Here is a 19,663-nt window from a genome sequence, read left to right on the forward strand (position 1 = left end):
TTCCCTTGCTATTTCCTTTATCATTATTGGTGGTAGCAGTAGTGATTTGTGTTATACCTTAGTTACTAAACTGTTCTTATCTCAACCCATGGGATTTGCATTCTTTTTTGATTCTCCTCTCCATCCCTCCGGGAGTAGAGGGAGGGGAAAAAAGGGGGGGGAGTGAGTGAACGAGCTGCCTGACTGGTTTTAAACCACAACAGAGGACAAGAGACAAAAGGCACAAGTTGGAACTTGAGAATTCTGCTCAAAAAAGAAGAAAAAAAGTAAATAAATAAACCAAAAACCTAAGACAGTGGTGGTTGAATACAGGAAGAGGTTGCCCAGAGAAAATGTGGGTTCTCTGTCTTTGGAGAAACTAAATATTTAACTGGACAGAGCCCTGAGCAGCCTGCCATAACTACACCTGCTTTGAACAGCAGGTTGGACTGGATGAGTCATTTCCAACCTGGAGGATTCTACAAGCCTAACCTGATGTCCTGTGCTGATATCCATGGTCTGTTGTTGATGTTTTTCTAAGTTTTGTGGCCATTGATAAAGTGAAACGTTTGAGTGAACAGGACAGAGCAAGTTTGATTTTCGTAGGTCTTTGCTACAAGAACAAAGTAAAGATCATGTAGTTACGTAATCTGTGAAACAAAAACTTAGAGATATCTGTGCATTGCTATGTATGGTATGATATGGACTGAGATATGTAGGGTATATATTTGTTGCTAATAGCCTGGAACACATTTATCTACCATGTATGCTTTATAATTTTAATCAGCACGTGGTGGTGAATGAATAACCTAACACAAGAAGAGAGGAGTTAGCTTTCTTGACTTTCAGGACTTAAATTTTAAGATATACTTAGCCTACTGTACCAGCAGCCTTCACATCACCATAGCGGAGTTTAGTGGATAGGGATAAAAATTGTCTTGGACTTTTCATTTAGCTTTTTCAGTTTTTATTACAGTTTTGGACAGCAGCTGATACCTTATATTTTTATTCAGAAGGAAGAATGCCGAACAGTATTTTTCTCAGTGCCAAAATAGAAATATTGGCATGATTTTGCTTTTGTTCCAGCACAGTAAAATTCAGCTTTATTTTTCCTGTTATTATCTGTGACTATATTATAAAAAAAAAAGAAAGCATGTTTTCCAGAATTTTTTAATTGAGAATGATTTTATCTTTGAATATGCCTGTTGAATTTAACTATCCATTTGCTATTTGGCTGGTGAAATGGATGCCATCAATAAGTAGCTGCTTTGCAAGACCCACGTTTTGAAGCTCAGCCAGTTAGTTACCTCTGTGGCTTCACATCTGACCCTCCATTTCCTTCTGCAGTGCCTTGTTTATTTGTGAGCCAACAGGGAGCTGCAAGTTGGCTAAGCAAGAGCTCCCACAGCAGTAGGTTGTGACATCTCCCTTGCTCCAGCCAGTGTCCCGCAGGAAGCCAGAACTTGTACTGTCACAAGTTGAAGTATTTGACGGTGTAGCTGGTGTTGTCCAGAGAAGCCTTTTGTGGGGACTTGTCAATGCTAGAAAATGATGTTATTTCAGTATAAGCCCTCTCAGAATGAGAAGGGGAGATGGAATGGTACATGCACAGAGCCCTGTGTTTCCTCAGCCCTTAACAGCTCCATCGAGGATTGCCACTCAAAAGCAGCGCTCCTGTGGTGCTTTTGAGGAGAAACCAGCAATGAGTGTAATCAGCAAAAACACAGGGTGCTTTCCTTTCATGTGGTGGTGTTTCAGAATGCTGTCTAGCCAGTGGTGTGAACTGTGAATGAGTATTACACACCATAAATCCTAGTAGTTTCCTGGGTTAGACCAATTAGTGTTTGTTTAGATAATTCAGGCTTGAATGACTTCCTCTCTGGAAGCCCTGAGACTGAAGTGCTTAAGGTGGTGCTGAACTGCCTGTACATTTGCTCTGAAAGGCTTGCAGAAGTGAATGACAACTTCACAAACACGGGTGAATTGCAGATCACATCTTACAAGAGGAAGTGTTATTCACAGCGCTTCTCTATTATTAACTGATTGGAATGACAGCCTTGATTTCATGCAGTGGCTCTTCTGTAATGATACCCAAGTTTGAAGCCCAGAATTTGAACTTCAGACAGCTTCATAAAGTCTTCAGGGGTTGTGAAGGTGCGGAAGGGATATACAATTTCAGCATATATTTTCATTTGCAATTTCTTTAATGTTAAATATTTCCAAATGAAACAGTCTATAACAGGCCAGTAGTGCCTATCTGATGTACCTTCCTTTATGATAGGTATCTGCTGCTGAGGAGGAGCTGGGTGGGTTCTGTTAGGTGCCTGAAAAGAGTTTTTCACATTAAACCACTCGAATATGGAGCAGAGCAATCTTGTTTGTAAAGAGCTATTCCAGTCTTAAGGAAATAACTTCAGGAACAAATGAGTCTCTGACATCTGGTTTGCCTTCCTTTTGTTTTTTTTTCCTCTCTCTTTCCAGTACCATTTCCATACTAGAAAAGCACACACATGGCTGTGCATATGTTGTTTAATCTCTTAAATTGCAATTATGATCAAAAAATGAGGAAGGAAGTCTATGACTAGGAGAGCAAAGCAGAGGGGGAGTTAGGCATATGGGATAGACCAATATTCTTGACTTCTTCAGGGAATAGATGTCATCTGTCATTTCCCCTGGCCTGGAAGAGATTCTATCAAAGGGATATGCTTCATGTGTAATGATGAGATCACCTTTTCTGCTCCTCAGGGAGCTGAAGATGGGAAGAAGTTTGCTTCCCTCAAGAGCCTGGCAAATAAGTTCTAGCAAACAGCAAAAATAAGGGCATGGGAGAAAAGATATCCAAGGGAATCCAGACATGCTTTGTGATAGCTGTATTGACACGAGTGGCTATTTGAATGTCCTTTCCTTAAAAATAGTTTATATTTGGTCTCATGCTTTCTTTAGCAGTTTCATGTGGCTGTTTCCCCTTTGGTAATATGCAGGAATGTGCAGGAAAATAAAAAAGGTTGCCTGACCGAGCTTCAGGTTAAACACCTTGTGACTGACTGCTCAGCTGTCCAAATAAAGTTAGTTCAGTTTCTCCCAATAGATAGCCTTGTAAGTTCAGTCTCAATAGCTTTGATATGATTTGAAGTCTTAAACCAGACCTTTTGTTGTTGTTTTGCAGGTGGCTTCAGGTGAGTGCAATGAAGACACTGAAGTTTACAACATTACCCTTAGTACTGGGGATGAGCTCACTTTAATGGGGCAAGCAGAAATCCTTTATGCAAAATCTTCTAAGGAGAAGTCAAGACTCAACACCATCTTCAAAAAAATCGGGAAGCTTAATTCAATTAGTAAGCTAGGCAGAGGCAAAATGCCCTGCCTCATCTGCATGAACCACAGGACCAACGAAAGCATCAGTCTGCCCTTCCAGTGTAAAGGCAAGTTCAGCACCCGCAGCCCGCTGGAGGTGCAGATGCAAGAAGGTGAGCACACGATTCGCAATATAGTAGAGAAAACCAGGCTGCCCGTTAATGTGACTGTGCCAAGTCCTACCCCAAGGAATCCTTATGACCTGCATTTTATCCGTGAAGGGCACAGGTACAAGTTTGTCAACATTCAAACCAAGACTGTGGTGGTTTGTTGTGTGCTTCGTGGCAACAAAATTATTCCCATGCATTTTCCATTGCACTTGTCGCTTCCGAAATTTATTCTGCCTGACAGCCTGGTAAAGGGGGAGCTGTGGCACGAATCCCTCATCCAGCATTGGTTTAATATATGCCAGGAACAGTTTGACATAGATGAGTATTCCCGTGCCGTGCGAGATGTGAAAACTGACTGGAACGAAGACTGCAAGAGCCCGAAGAAGAGCCGATGCACGGGGCACAGCCATGTGCCCAACTCCCTCAGCTACGCAAGGGATGAGCTTACGCAGTCCTTCCATCGGCTTTCAGTGTGCGTATATGGAAACAACTTGCATGGGAATAGTGAGGTGAACCTCCACGGCTGCAGGGACTTGTGTAACGAGTGGGCCCTGTTCTCTCATGATGCTCTTCAGTACCAGGAGTCTGGTGACAGTAGCAGTGATTACCTTTTCCCTGAAGTTAGCGAAGAATCGATGTTTCTGCCTACTAAACCAGAACTTCCTTACGAAGAGCTATGGTTGGACCAAGGGTCTGGAAAGGCTGGTGACCAGCCTCTCACTCGCTCGCTAAGTGAGAAGAACAAATGTGACAACTACAGAGGGTCATTCCGATCAAAGTATGGTACTGCATCTCTTCCTGTGCCTGCAACTGTTGGAACAACCACAAAGTCTTCAGATGCTTCCCTACCTCCACCTCCAGTGCCTCCCAAATCAGAAGCAGTAAGTCAGGATTATTTATGTTGGTTTCTTTCTGGTTTTTAGCTGGTGAAAAGTTTGCTTGAGAATCGGGTTTCTTTAGTGAAGACTTGGGGGAGAGGGAGGTGGTGTGGATATGGAGGGCAAGGAAACGGTTAAGAATTTGTGCGATGCGCAACTTCCGCTAGTCTACTTCTAAATGTAAGTCATGTCCGAAAAGTGTATTTAATACAATGGATCATGTGGCTTAATCCTGATACTTTCAGGTGATATTTATTGGGTTTTCTTGCTCACACAAACAAGGTTTAAGAACTGCTAGGTCACTTCCTTCCCTTGCTGTCCATGTCGTCTCTCCATGTGGCCTCCATTTCTCACATTTTCTGTGGCTGAAGTGTGTGGCATATGACCCCACTTGGAACTACCTCAGATCACCTTACTGTGTGCATCTTTGATTAACAGGCCCTTATAATGAAGGCAGCTAGAAATTTTATGGATTTGAAGTGTTTGTTAATGAGATCGTCTTCTCTATGATGAGTTTATGGCTGATTTTGAAGAATATTGTCTTTGTCTTCAAGGAAACTTTATCAAACTAGACCTGAGCTAATCATTCTGTACTGCTTATTGACAGAAAATACATTTAAATAGGAACTCTGCAGAGTTCATAAATGACCCTTCTAGGGAAGTCAGTTTTAAACAAAGCACATTTCCTGTCCTAGGGTTTCTAATGAATACGCATGAGAGAAATCACTTCTCCAAACCTAAAATGTCATGGAGACTTCAGAGGCACAAATACAAATATGTTTTATCAACAGGAGCTTATGTGGACTAGGTGGAAAATCCATTCATTATGTGGTCTCTTGACATGGTCCTAAACATTAATTTTTAAAAAAGGAAAGGAAAAATGAAAAATTCCCTCAGGAAAGAGTGTTTCAGAACCTTTAGCAAAATTTAAATGATACATTCTTATGTCAAGTAAATCTTGGTGGATAATATTATTTAACAAATCAGTTTTGCAGGTTTTTTGCTCAACTTCTCTATAAAAAATATTCCACTTGCAAGTCCTATGGTATTTTCAACAGTGTGGCTGCACAGTAAGCTGAAACTCATCAAAGTCTAAACTGCAGCAAACCGTGGTGATGCCATCCCTTTCTTATTGCCATCTAACAGTCCAACAGTGTTCGCCAGAGCCTTTCCACCATGAGGCAGGTCTCAATCTGCTTGAAAACTAAGTTGTATGTATTTGCTGGGTTAGTCTGCAGTGTATTGCTGTGGGGATCCCATGTCCAGGCTGTGCAGGAGTTGCAATGATAACAGGAGAGAACGCCAATGTAGGCACAGAATGCAAAGCTGAAGCCCCTTGTGCTGCCAGAGCTTCCCCCAAAAGCAACTGCAGCAGCTTCAGCAAAGACAGGAAAGTCAAGACATTACTTGTTCATAGCAAAGAGTGTTTATATATAATGTCTAAGTGTGGGAACCCAAGAGCACTTCCTAGCCTGAGAGGTCAGGTATGCACCACTGCTTTGTCCAGACTCCTTTGGCCAGGTGCCCAGCAGCACCATATTGGGATGAGGTTCCCTGGCAGCCTACACTGATGTAAACTGGTGTGGGGCTGGTCCCACCCTCCTCCTCCTTCTCCTCCTCCTTTCCCAGCCACATGGTCCTGGCTCCTCTTTTGTGCTGGCTCTGGCACTCGGGCAGGCAGCCAGGTCTGGATCTGCAAAATGATTAGTTTCCTGCTGATTTCTGCAAGCTGAACTGCTTCAGTGCAGGGTCAAAGGAGCACTGGAGCTAGTGCCAGGGAGCGGGCAGGAGAGCGAGGGGGGGTCAGGGAGGAAGGCTGCACTACAGCAGGGTGAGGGCAGCCCCTGGGCAAGGGGGTGCTGGCCCCCTGAGTCATGGCTGTGGCAAGGGTGACTCGATGTCATGGCTGAGGCGTGGGTAATGGGATGCTGGGAGAGCTATGGAGCAACAGCACAGCATCAATGTGGACCCTCACACTTGAGGAAACCTCATGGAATAGTGACTCCCTTCTGGGGCAGCAGGGTGGTGTTTGGGAAAGATATATGCATTGTCTTTTAAGGTCATTTTGAAAAACAACAGTTCTGTCACGTGTGTCTTACATTACTGAGGTAATGTGTGAGTGCTGTCAGCAATTTCAGTATTGCTTTCAAGCCATGTAGCATGTGTCTGTTAAAGATATTAGCTTCCATTTAGAAGTGGGCAGGGGGTGTAAGCCCATAAAACCTAAAACAGAATAAAAACCCTATGTCTCCATAGATGATAATAATTTAGACTCAGTTTTGTTGCTTCCTGGAACAGCTTTGGAATGAGTATCAGTGACCTACTGAATTCATCAGTGGGTTGGGGCCAAGGAGATGTTTGCATGGTTTCCATGTAGGGTATTTATAGAATAAGTAGATCTCAGGAGCGGCTGGTGAACATGCTGTTTAGTCATCACTCCCCCTAGAATGATATTCCATAGCCTTTCTGTATAAAGATTGGCTGGCAATTGTATTTTTGCAAGGACTAAATTTAAAATGTGTGTACAGGAGCTGCTTGCAGGAGGGAAAAGGGCATTTGGGTATTTCAAAAGCTGTTCTGGTTTCCTTTTCTCTGGCAGGATGAAGCATTCTGATATATCACATGTATTTTGTAAATACCTGTCAGAAAATTGAAGTAGCTTGAAGGCAGATGGATGGGGGGGAAATGACCTCTGAATTAAGGCCTGTAAAGTAGAGATTGCTTCAGTCCCCCACCACTCATTTGCATAAAATCAGAGGCTGTTTTCCTAATTGATTGAAGGCAAGTCCCTGATGGAGTATGCTGGAAGTTCAGGTGCCTTTTGGTAGTTCACGGTAGTGCCAGAGATAGGATAGGTTTCACCTGGATGACCTCAGAAGTGGTCACTACAATGCCCAGATTCAGGAGTGACAGGGTCCAGTGGTGCTGGCAGTGCTAGGAAGGGCACCAAGGAAAAGGAGCAGAAGTCTTTAGATCAACGTAGCACCTCACACCATCAGAAAGAGGTCACCGTACCCAGGTCACAGGAAGGAGTGTTGGAGTGTGGGAGAGCTTGGACAGTGACAAATAAAAGACATGCAATGCAAATGCACTTTATCTGTGCCTGGCAGCTGTATGACATCCAGTGCTTCTGGGTGAAATAATATTTCCTGAGAGCAGCAGCCATCGAGGTGATCATCATGTCGCACCATGGCTCTTCCCCTCTTCTGTTTCATTATCGTTCTCTTGGACCTAGTGAGGGCAGCTCCCCTCTGAAGTTTCCCCTGGCTCTTGTCAGTTTAATCTGCAGAATCTCTCCTTTTTATTCCTCTGCTGAGTTTCCAGAGGGCCATGTCTGGCAGCTGTAATCATGGTCTTGTGACAGGGACCAGCTGGGACTGTAAACCAGTATTATTTATGGCCTTGTTCTGATCTGCAGTCTAGGTCAGCAAGGGAGCTTGACATAGTTTGTTATGCCAGCACCTTTGTATGCCAGCAGTCTTCCCAGGAAAGCATCCCTTTAAGCCCTTGACTGTCTGCTGTGCTCCAAGAGCTCCCCATGAGTATATATTCAGTGGCATGCACTATTACGTTTACCTAGTCTGACTTGGGGGAAAAAGATTCCAAAGTCCTTAGGCATCCTTGGGGCACAGCACTAAGATGGCTGAAGAGTTTTATGCCTGAATTCAGTAACAAACATGAATAAAGTTGGTTCTTCCTCTTTTTCTTTTTTTTTTCCTCCTTGAAAGAGCAAATAAGAACCCTTGCAGCAAGATTTATTTCAGTGTTTTATGCTGTTGAGCATTTCCTGTAATTTTGACTTGTTTTGAATTAGGAAAAAAATGTCCTACAATGTCCTAGCCCCCAGTTTTCCATTTCACAAAAGTACCAAATGGGTTGTTGCATTTTGAAAGCACTGAAGTGGATTGCAAAAGGTTCCACATTTATTTTTTTTTTTTTAATAAATCAGTTTTATTGCTAATTATGTGTTGTGGAACTGCTAAGATAACTTTCAGTTCTGCAGTGTTGCTAAATTTAAAAATAAACTATAGCTCCCAAACACAAAGAGAATTTCCCTTTTCTGGTGCATCTAAGACTGTTTCAGATGAGGAGAACATAGAGGTCTCCTCCTACCTGGAGGAAGGTGGCGAGTCCTTAAAAATCCTACCTGGCAGACTAGTTCTCAGTAGCATTCCTCAACCTCTAGCCCTGCTAAATAAAGTTGCTCTTCCAAATATGTACTGATGAGATTAAGGTCTTAATTCCATCATTTTTGCCATTTCATTTCCTCTATACGGATGGATCCTGATGTTTTGCTTCTTCCTAGGCAGACCAAGGTTAATTTCAGATAAGCAGTGCTACAGTCATGTGCTTTAAGCTGTAAAGTTGGCTGGCTACAAAAAATAGACCTAGACCTGTTGGCTGGGTGCGGTATTTGAACAGGGTCTTCTGCTCACACCTTTCAGCTTTTATGATTTGTAGTTAACCTCATCCTGGACTGCTTTGTCAGCTACAGAAGGACTGAAGCACCAGGCGTGAATCCCAGCATCTGGTAAATAGGAGATATATGTGCTGTTCCTGGGGAGTGAGACAAAGAGGCTGGGAATTATCCTAGAGCTGGGTGGCTGAGTATCACTGGTGAAGTAAGTCAGGAAACATCAAAAGTCTGTTGAGATCTTTTCATTACGTAAGCTTGGTTTATTACCTCTAAATAAACAATGCTAATGAAGCTTCATCCTAATTAATTGCTCCTTACCAAACGTAAAGGATCTGGAACAGTCTGCCTGACTTTGTACATTACTGGAAGGTTCTTTTACATCATTTCGTTGCTGCCACTTTTTAAATGAGTGGCTATCAAACTACTGAGAACCACCCTAAAGAAGATTGCTAGTAGTTCTACTGGTAGCAATGCCTTCTTTTAGACTTTTTATGACAGCCACATACTGTTGCAAGTGTATATCCTTAGCATAATTTTTCTCCTCTCCTCCCTTTTTAATGATTTCCTTTAATTGGAAGAAGGCAGAACCAGATGTGTTTCATCTGTTTGAGAGTGCTGTTGCCCAGATTTTCTTGCTTCTTACTTACATGTTCTTCTTTTGTACAGGTAAAAGAGGAATGCAGGCTCCTGAATGCTCCTCCTGTCCCACCACGGAGCTCAAAGCCGTCCTCCACCAGTCCTTCCATCCCTCCTCGTACAGCCAAACCTGCACGACAGCAGACCCGCTCTCCCAGCCCTACTCTGTCCTACTACTCTTCGGGACTGCACAGCATGTATGTATTTGAGCTGTGAGAGCCCTGTGCTAGCACATACTGCTATAAATAATCTCGTAAGGTGAAATAAGCTGTCTAAATTGAAAATCCTGTAAAGTTCTGTATAATTCGTGAAAGGCTTAAATCTTCAAACCACAACAGCTGGTTTTGGGGTGAGATTTCAGTGCTACAGTCATGCAGTGCAGCCAGCTGTGATAAGTGGAGGCATAAAAGGTGCGTGGTAGTCCAGAAATGTGTTGTGCCAACTATGTGGGAACCTACGGGGTGGGTGTGATGGAGAACAGAGAGGCCAGCAGACACCACTGAGTGCAAAGTGAGGTGTGGCGGAAGGGGGCCAGACAGCTTCCAGATCAAACCCACTTCAGCACAAACCTAACCCACAAACTGGAATATCCACTCAGGCTTAGTAGAAAGTTGACAGTAAATTTTTAATTATGTGGCTTCATATCTTTTCCAAGAAATGCAGTGTTCTTCCTTTGGCTTCAGAAAGTGTATACACCTTTTGAAGTCTCATCTTCTTTGTGCCTTGAATGTCCTGTTGCCATTATTTCTGGTATCTCTTCAATGACAAGGTACATGTCTGGATATTACAGATTGATCTGAAGCACCACTGAAATCATTTCAGCCTTGATGCAATCGGTATAATAACTTATGCTGAAATTGCCTTTTTAAACCGTAGTGCAGATTTGGAGCTTAGTGTTGAGTATCTGGCAATGATCACTCTAGATCAAGGCTGCTCGTGTGTTTTTATGAAAGCCAGTTGAGTAGTTCTGTCAAGGTCAACTCCACAGGAGGCTGAGCACAAGACCTCCCAGTATTTGGGGCCCACCTGCTTTCTCTATTTGTAGCTAAGAATGTATTTGCTTCCCAGGAAACCAGGAAAACAGTGAGTTTTCTCAGGAATGCAGGAGGTTGTAGCAAGATGGACATCAGTCTCTTCTCTCAAATAGCAAGCAAAGAGTAAAGGGCTTCGAGTTGGTCCTGGGGAGTCTTAGATTGGATATTAGGAAAAATTTATTCACCAAAAGGATCATCGTGCTTTGGAGTAGTCTGCCCAGGGAAGTGGTTGAGTGCCCATCCCTGGAGACATGTGTAAATGTGATGCCTTAGGGGCATGATTTAGTGGTGGACTTGGCAGTGCTGGGTTAATAGTTGGACTCAATGATTTTAAAGGTCTTTTCCAACCTAAAAAATGATATGATTTGCCTTGAACTTCTCAATATTTGCATGAAATTCATCTCCAGCTTGGGTCCAGACCAGATATCTCCATTTTGATAGACTTGACCTAGTGCTGCAGAAAAAGCTGCTAGAAAATGGCAGTGTGTGGAGTAACTAGATTGTTGGTGAAGTTGCTTCTCAAATCCTGCCACTTTTATCAATGATCTTATTTTCTGGATCATGACAGGTTACAGCCAATATTTTAAACACCAAGCCAGTATGATTTGTCCTTATCTGACTATAAAAATGCCTGATGCCTGACTTCAGCTGTTGTTGAGGTTTCTCTGGCGTCACAGAATCATAGAATAGTTAGGGTTGGAAAGGACCTTAAGATCATCTAGTTCCAACCCACCTGCCATGGGCAGGGACACCTCACACTAGACCATGTCACCCAAGGCTCTGTCCAGCCTGGCCTTGAACACTGCCAGGGATGGAGCATTCACAGCTTCCTTGGGCAACCCATTCCAGTGCCTCACCACCCTAACAGTAAAGGACTTCTTCCTTATATCCAATCTAAACTTTCCCCTTTGGCACCGAGTACCAGTGAGTTAATGCTGGTGGAGAACAAACAAGGAAGCACTTTGAAAATGTTACTTTATCAGTTTTTGGTAATTCCATTAATCTTTTAAGTCATTAAATGTTCAGATTTCTGATATTGAATTAGAGACCAGAAACAGGATCAACCAATTTAATTTCTCTGTATGGTTAGTGGTTTACAATGCCTCACTGACTGTCTTCTCTTAATCAAGCAGCCCAATGGCTTGGTTTGTGAAAAATGCTTTTCATTGTTAACATGCAACCAGTTGGCCTTTAAGCAGCCAGAAATGACCAGTTGATAGTGCAAGGCACAGGGAACTAATTTTGGGTCAATCCATTCAAAACTATGCCATTTTTTTGAAAGCTGCTGCCCTCCTTGAAGCAGTTTCCCCTGAGCTGTTCCCATAATGATGACAGTTTCTTGAGTAGTTAGTTTCCAGGAGAGAGAAGTAATTAAAGCAATTTTTCAACTATTGTTTTCCATCTGTTGTATGAAGTACATATTTTATAAATTTACTAATTCTTTTTCTAGTGTTCTGGCTTAATTGGCCAGAATTCCAAAGATCAATCCAGCCCTTCAGACTTTCTTTTATAAAGTGGCATAAAAGCTGCAAGCATTTGCTTTTGATAACAGATTACATGCTTTTGTTGGCATGTGTCTCTCAGGAACACCAGGGTATAAACCATCAGTTCTCTCAGACAGGCTGAGCTTAGTTTACCACCTGTAAGTAGGTCAGGGAAACTTTAAGTTCCTTTGAAAAGCAAATGTTTCCCGTAATTGCTTCTTAAGGATATGGGCATGCAAACAAGTTACTGTGTGATAAGCTTAAAGCCTGATACTTGAATGTGTACAGTGAAGTCTGCTTACCCTTCCAGGTAAAACTCTCCCTTTGGCAGTAAGCATTAACTTAACTCTGTGTTACTGTACTGTGCACTTGTGCACTGGTGCAAAAAGCATTTTTTGTACCAGCGAGCAGTGGGAAAGGATCCTGTGCCCTGTGCACACAACGGTGCCATAACAAGTGAAAATGTTGGTTCCAAAAGGGCTTTTGGTCGTCTCTTATGTCAGTGAAGCTTAGGTCCATTGCAGTGCTGGCCTACCCCTCTTAGCTTTTACATTCCATGACGCATCTGTGGTGTATAAATATAAAATTCAGGATTAGGACAGCTCATAGATGTGAGGCTGTTCCTTTTCCATGGTGGTGTCCCTCAGGAATTCAACAGTGGAAACTGAGTATTCAGAAGATGACACAGAACTGAATTGAGACGTCTACTTTTTTACGAGCTTGAAAAGCCAAGACATGAGGCTTTTGGGTATATCAGCATCTTGTCAGGCTTGTAGAAAGAGTAAAAGAACTGTCAATGCATTATTCAAATGTGTTGTTAATTCACATCTGAGAACTTCTGCCAGAGGTAAGAAGATTATTTCCTCATGACAGCCACCCTCTGACTCTGTCAGACGATTTATGAATTTATTCAAATGCCACGTTTTTTCATACTAATGACATCCTTTCTGCTTTGTTCCTTAAGCAGTGTCACAGAGAGCGACAACGCCAACCCAACTGAGAGCACACCTGTTTCCTGCTACCCTTGTAACATGATGAAAAACGAATCCAAAGAGCCTGAAAGCATGATGCCTTTGGGAAGCCCCGCATCTGAAACTTTGCCTTCAAGGTTATCTTGGCCAAACCATTTTTCAGGAACTGCTGAGGGCCACAATAAGAGTGATTTTCTGCTTGATCCAAGCAGGAGCTACAGTTACCCCAGACAGAAGACTCCAGGTACGCCAAAGAGAAACTGTCCAGCACCTTTGACTTTTGACTTCGATGGGTGTGAGCTCCCAGCAGGGTGCTCCCCGCTGACCCCAGCAGAGTTCACAAACACCACCTCTGCCTGTCCAAAGTCAGCAAGTTACTCTCTAGACTGCACTGATGAGAAAACTCTGGGAGTCAGCGATGCAAAGCAGAGCCATTCTTGTCCTGCCTTACCTCCTCGGGCACCGAAGTCAAGTGAAGAGAAAGCAGTTACAGACATGTGTCCCTTGCCACTGAAAATAGATGGTGCTGAGGAAGAGTCAAAAGCTGGTTCTCCAGACCTCTTGGAAGATCAATATCTCGTTAAAAAGGGCATGCAGGATACGTTCTCTGTGTCTTATCCCTTCTCATCTCCCCTCCACCTCCAGTTAGCACCAAGATCTTGTGGGGATGGCTCTCCCTGGCAGCCACCCACAGACCTTTCTGGGCTCTCGATAGAGGAAGTGTCTAAATCACTGAGATTTATTGGTCTGTCAGAAGATGTCGTATCATTTTTTGTTACAGAGAAGATTGATGGCAATTTACTGGTTCAGCTTACAGAAGAAATCCTGTCAGAAGACTTTAAGCTAAGCAAATTGCAGGTTAAGAAAATACTGCAGTTCATTAATGGCTGGCGGCCCAAGATGTGATGCCTACTAGTCATTAGTGGAACTGTACGAGATGTGCTTGATGCACTCCAGCTAATCATCACTTCCTGGTTTTTTGCACTAAAAGCCCTTTCTGTAAATAGTAGTAGAAAAATTCTTACTATGCAGATAAACATTTTTGAGTGGTGAACAGAGTTGGTTTTTTTTGTATGTCAATAATAAAAGTAGAGAATCTGCAGAGGTGTGCCTTGTGCATCCCTGACCATTCAACAGCTGCTAAAAACTGGACACTAAGGGAACTCTTACTGCGTAGTCTGTTAAGACTTAGTCGTATTTATTACTGAACAATTTGATGCTGAAAGACACACACTGATCCAGTTTACAGTTTTGTGTTAACTGCAAAAAAATTTATTTCTTATGGGATTTTTTCTGTTCAAATGATATTTGGCAACATGCTGTGACTTTCTTCCGTTTCTGTTTAACAAAGAGCATGTTCAGATACACAAAAACATCCTTTTGACACTACATCTGAAAATGTAAAGAATTGCTGTGAAGTGCCACTAATACACTACTCTTGCAGCATATTTTTATTAACAGTATCTTCCTGGTTACCTGTAGTGTGGGTACATTTTCTATATTACTTTGAGCAAAAAGAGTTAAATGTTTTTAAGAGTCTTGCTTAGCTCACAGCCCAGAGGGGAGGGAGAAGGGGGATTTTTTCTACTGAGCCACTCTGCCCTGGCCAATTAAAAGTTTATGACCTGTAGATTTCAAAAGTTGCTTTTGTAGTCGGATAGCTGGAGTCAGTAGCATGACTTCTGGTTGTGCAGCTTTCTCATGGGAAAGGCAGTTCAGTGCACAGGCTCCTCTCAGCAGAGGCAGTTCGGTGCACAGCCCTTGCAATAGCCTTGCTCTGGTGAAAGGCAACCCCTTGCGTTTCCTTTGCTGCTGTTGCAGTCATCTGAAAATGTGCTCTTTGTGCTATTCTATTCCTGCCATCGGATCTGTGTGGGAAGGTGATAGTACTCCTGTAGGATGCCTTTGAAATAAAGCATTAGCAAGGTGGGAGGGAACAGAAATGGCATATGGCACACTGGTAAGAAGGGGCCAAGTGAGGTTTAGGGCCATGCCACAGGAAATGCTTGTGATGGTTTAAGTTCACCTGTCTTGCTTACAGTGGGCTAGGAGGATGTGGGTGTTGAAGTGGGAGGCACTGTAGCAATCTAAGACGTATTAATTCGGTTGCCCAGCTGCAACAACTCACTGCAGTAATTGTCACACTGAAGTAGCAGACAAAAGGGAGCAGAGAGATGGGAAGGGGACATTAGCCTGCTCCTGTAGACCTTTCAAATTTAACTGTTCAGAAGGCTAGAAATGGGATTAGATTTTGATAGTCCATTACTGATTTCTTGTAGTTGGCAGAGCTCTCTGAAATGTATCTGAATAACTCCCAGATCCCCTGCCTCTGTAATACTGAATGTGAGGATTTGTGGAGGTCCTCAGGAAACACTCTGTGGTGTCTATCTTCAGCAAGTGTGGTCAGAGCCAGGGATGCTGGAGCAGCTTCACCTGCTGCTGCACAGAGCCCTGGCCAGGGTGACACCGTCACCTGCTTTCCTTAACTTTTTAATGTACAAAAATTCTCTCTCCACTGTAGGTCACATACTGGGAGCATTAAGAGAAGATAAAAGAGCAGGGACAAAAATGAGAGGCAGATTTTGCCTGTTTTGTCAACCATATTGACTCGTTAAAAAGAATATATTTGCAAAGGGAGTTTTCTGTTGCCTGGGCAAATTTCATGTCATATCTCTGTGCTGAAGTCAAGAGGCATTATTTGTCCTGCAATAATGCAAATTACCAGTTCCCAGCCAGAGGGCAAAGCCCAATTGATGTGGGTACTAGAAAGCAGTGAGCCAAAAAATACCCAAATAGAAAAACCCCAAGAGTTCATGATCCTACTCTTTTTTTTTAATGTATTGACTTTTAGCAACAGATCAGTAGCTTTCTCTGTGCTTTTTAATTAGTGTCCTAAAATATTTTAGCTGCAAGTAAGACTGAATCAAATTCAAGTACTGTTCAGGTGTGTATGCTGTGTGCAAGTTGAAGTCAGTTGCATTTTAACTCTCACTATGTCAAATAGCATTCAGACTTGAAAGGGCTGATGTTAAATGTCAGGTACTTCTTGTTGTTTTGCTTGGCTTTTTAATTCCAGGCTAAAAAAAAAAAAAGTAACATTTCTCTTTCAAAAAAATAAACCCAAACCAAAACTAGCATTAAATATTGCTGATGCCCTGAGTGTGTTAACATCCCTGAGGCAAATGTTCTTTCACTAAGGATGGACACCTCTGTTATCTCTGGTTACCTGCTTGGAAGGTTTTTCTTGAGAGCATCCTGGTGGAACGTGCATTCATGGGTTGCTGCATTAGTATCGCATATGCATAGACCAAAATACAACTGGCCTGTTAAAAGCCAAAAAATGTGCAATGGTTTCAGAGGCAGAGCCTGTGGGCAAAAGTACATTTGAAACCCCTAACTGCAAACTTGCTGTTGGTGTCCTTCCAGTTGTCTTGCGCTGGCTTGACACCGCTTACTTATTTTTATGCATAGTATGTTAGCATTTGACCTTCTCTTTTGCCCTTAGCTGCTCATCACTGTAATTTTCCAAGCCTTTTCTAGTGATTTGTGTCGTGTGAATCATATGACTGCAGCATTGAGCTACCTGCTGTGATGCCCAAGCTGGACTGAAGCATCTGCGCTGGTGAAATCAGGGGAGCAATGAGGAAACCAGGCAGCCAATGTGGTGGCTTAGCCTCTCCCCTGCTGTGGCTACAGCAGCACTGATGCCCATGGGATCTAATTTATTTGCTTTCCTCTTGAGCTTTGCTGCCATGGGGTTTGGGGGTCAGGACTGTCCTTGGTGCTGTAGAAGGCAGTGTGAACAGGGCAAACCAATGTGAATGCCTTGGTCTCATGGGCAGTCCCTGGCAGTAAAGGGATGGTGGCACCTTTGAAATGAGCCAGGAGCAGAAAAGAGTTTCAGGCCTTAGCAGAGAACCTGCAGTCCTGTTAGAAAGACTCTGGGTGTAAAATGGAGAGACTTAAATGTGTAAAAGGTTACAAAATGCCCCACTGCTTATGGTACTTAGAGACGGAGGGTTACTTTAATGTTCCTACTGTGATTAGGAAGTGTCTGAAAGCTGTGGGGAATATCCCTGTGATACAAACTTTCTGCCAGTTGATGTGAATAGGAGGAGTTAGGACTCAGGATTTGATAGGACTTGCAAACTGAGCAGTGCTGGGGCACTCTCTCATGGGGTTTCCTTGCCGCTGAACTGTTGATGTGGGGTTTTGCCTGGTTTGATGCAACCCAACCAGCCTATGCAATGGGTGATCCCAGGCAACTCCCAAGCACAGCTTGGAAGGTAGCAACTGGGGAAACCAGCCTGGTTTTGGAGGGTAATGGAGTTCAACTGTGTGAGCTGTGTTGGTTGTCCTTAGGGCCCAAGTGCAGACTCTGGCCCATTTTGTCTATTAACAAAGATGTAGCCATCAAGTTTGAACAATGTGTGTTCTGCCAGAGCAGGCCTAAAAGCTCTTACTTTTTGGAGGCAGACTACTAAAAAGCCCAGTCCTAACTTTTTATTTCTTTCCTCAGATTAAATAAATGTAAGGGCTTCTGGTGCTTATTTAGTTATCAATATCTGAAGTTCTGTGTTATCCTTGGGGGTTTTGTTTGTCAGGGTATTTTGGTAGCAAAAAATCTGGCATGTCATTCTGTATGGAGCTGTCTCTTTGTCGTGCACCATGAAACACATCCTTTCTATGCAACAGTTGTGTAGCAGCGCAAGGACTGATGAAAATGATCAGTGAAAGCTGGATTCTGGCATAGGGGCTTTTCAGGAGGTGGACATGGAACTGTCCAGGAGAGGGATGGGGAGGAGGCTGAAGGGGAAATGCTGGTTTCCTTTAAGCACTCCTTGTGCCTAGGATTATGGATCTTTGTATTGCTGCCTGGCTGGCTAATCGAAGCTACATTGAAATCAACTCAAAGTGCATATTTGCTATCTTATTCTTGTCATATTGTAAAAAAATTGCAATGGCTAGAAACTTAGAGACAGAAAACATCTGGTCCATCCAAAATTAGAAGGAACATGTATTTCAAAGTATTCTTTGCAGCTAGAAGCTAGGGTTTGAAGTAGCTGTGTAACACAGGGTTTTTTCCAATAAAATGGTTTTACAAGCCACTTTAATGGACTTCATTCCACAGCAACAGCTTCAAGAGAAACAGCATAAATAGCTATGCTGTCTCAAAACCCGTTGTGTTTCGAATCGATCTATAAATAAAATCATAGAATCATAGAATGGTTTGGGTTGGAAAGGACCTTAAGGTCATCAAGTTCCAACCCCCATCTAATTCCATCTAGTTCCATAGGCAGGAATGCTTCACACTAGACCATGTTGCCCAAGGCGTTGTCCAACCTGGCCTTGAACACTTCCAGGGATGGAGCATTCACAGCTTCCTTGAGCAATCCATTCCAGTACCTCACCACCCTTACAGTAAAGATCTTCTTCCTTATATCTAACCTAAATCTCCCCTGTTTAAGTTTGAGCCCATTGCCCCTTGTCCTGTCACTACAGTCCCTGATGAAGAGTCCTTCTCCATCATCCTTGTAGGTTTCATCCTTCAAAACTTGAAGTGTTTTCTCCTGTGTTTTCTTCTTGAATCAATTCCTTGATTGTCTCCCCTCTAAGTAAAGAGTGCTAGCATCAGCTCCTTGTGCACTGCCCAGCGGGGTGCCTGCCTGCTGGCCAGGCAGAGGATACACCACACTACTTAAAAGCTGAACACCAGCCCGATGTGAAAGGACTAGGGCTGAGCCTAGCTCTCCTGACTCTTTTTGATGCTCTGAAATTACAGCATTCGCATGTGCAAGTTGGAAGGTATGAATAAAATCATAAAGTGAGGGATTGCCCTTTTTATTCGTGGTATTAGGGACAGCAGGGCAGTGGGGAAATGCAGACCTCTTGTTGACACCTAGCAATAAATGACTCTTCATTTCTTATGTCTTAAACTCCTCACAGTGCAGGAGTTTTTCTGACTTTACCATTTCTGTTTGTAATAACCAAATTTTCAGCGTGAAAATCTGCGGAGCGATTCTCTTGACTTGGACAATCTTCTGAATGATATGAAAAATATCTGTTAGTTCTTAGCTCTTTAGTTTCACTTTGGGTAGGCCAGAAAAGTAACACTTGGGAAAAAGAGAAAGCCCCAAATCTTTGGCTTAGTGCATTTCCGTTATAAAACAAAGCATGGGTTTTGTGGAATTCTGTGCTGTTCTGGGCTTTTGTGTAAAAGGCTGAAGGCAAATTATTATTTAAACCAGGTGCAAATAAATATCCCTGTAATGTATATGAACAAATTTAAACCGTGTATTGTAAGTATATAAACTGTATATTAAAGACACTATTTTCATGATATTTCAAACGTGTACAGAATTTGTTGTACTAGATTGGTTGGGTTGCACACATTATATAGAATGGTTGGTTTTCAATTCGCAATTTCACTGACTTATCCTCTTGCTCATCTAGCTATAATTCAGAAATGAGCACCTCTCAAATAGTGAATTCACAAAGTAAGATTGGGATAATTGAGGGGAGCAATCAGGCTTTTGCATTTAACCTCTTAAGACACATTACTTCTCCCCATCTGTAATTTCCCTTGATCCCCTTCAGCAAGACTATCGAGCTGTATGTTCCCCAAAGAGTTGGTTGCCAGACAGCTTTCCTGTCTCCAGCAGACATTCACCTGCAGCATTATTTTCCCCAGCCCTCAGCCTATTATCTTTGTTTTAGAGAAATGTATTCAATTATAATTTGGATCTGCTTTTAAGCTCAAGACCATGAACAAGTAATTCTGCTTTGCAAAATGTCTCTGA

At 42.8% G+C, this 19,663-nt stretch overlaps 1 protein-coding gene across 4 annotated transcripts in view; it reads left to right on the forward strand.

The window, feature by feature from the left end:
- Nucleotides 1-14,493, forward strand: part of GAREM1 (GRB2 associated regulator of MAPK1 subtype 1) — a 101,428-nt gene extending 86,935 nt beyond the window's left edge. For all 4 annotated transcript variants that reach the window (XM_062633497.1, XM_062633498.1, XM_062633501.1 and 1 more), the window contains 3 exons: nt 3,146-4,324; nt 9,405-9,571; nt 12,857-14,493. In XM_062633497.1, coding sequence (XP_062489481.1) covers nt 3,146-4,324; nt 9,405-9,571; nt 12,857-13,769 — 2,259 coding nt within the window. In that variant the 3' untranslated portion in view covers nt 13,770-14,493. The remainder of the gene's footprint in view (nt 1-3,145; nt 4,325-9,404; nt 9,572-12,856) is intronic.
- Nucleotides 14,494-19,663: the final 5,170 nt, after the last annotated feature.

Source organism: Pezoporus occidentalis, unplaced genomic scaffold (genome assembly GCF_034315485.1).
Source record: "Pezoporus occidentalis ecotype Australia unplaced genomic scaffold, CSIRO_AGI_Poc_V1 ctg4, whole genome shotgun sequence".
Lineage (NCBI taxonomy): Eukaryota > Metazoa > Chordata > Aves > Psittaciformes > Psittacidae > Pezoporus > Pezoporus occidentalis.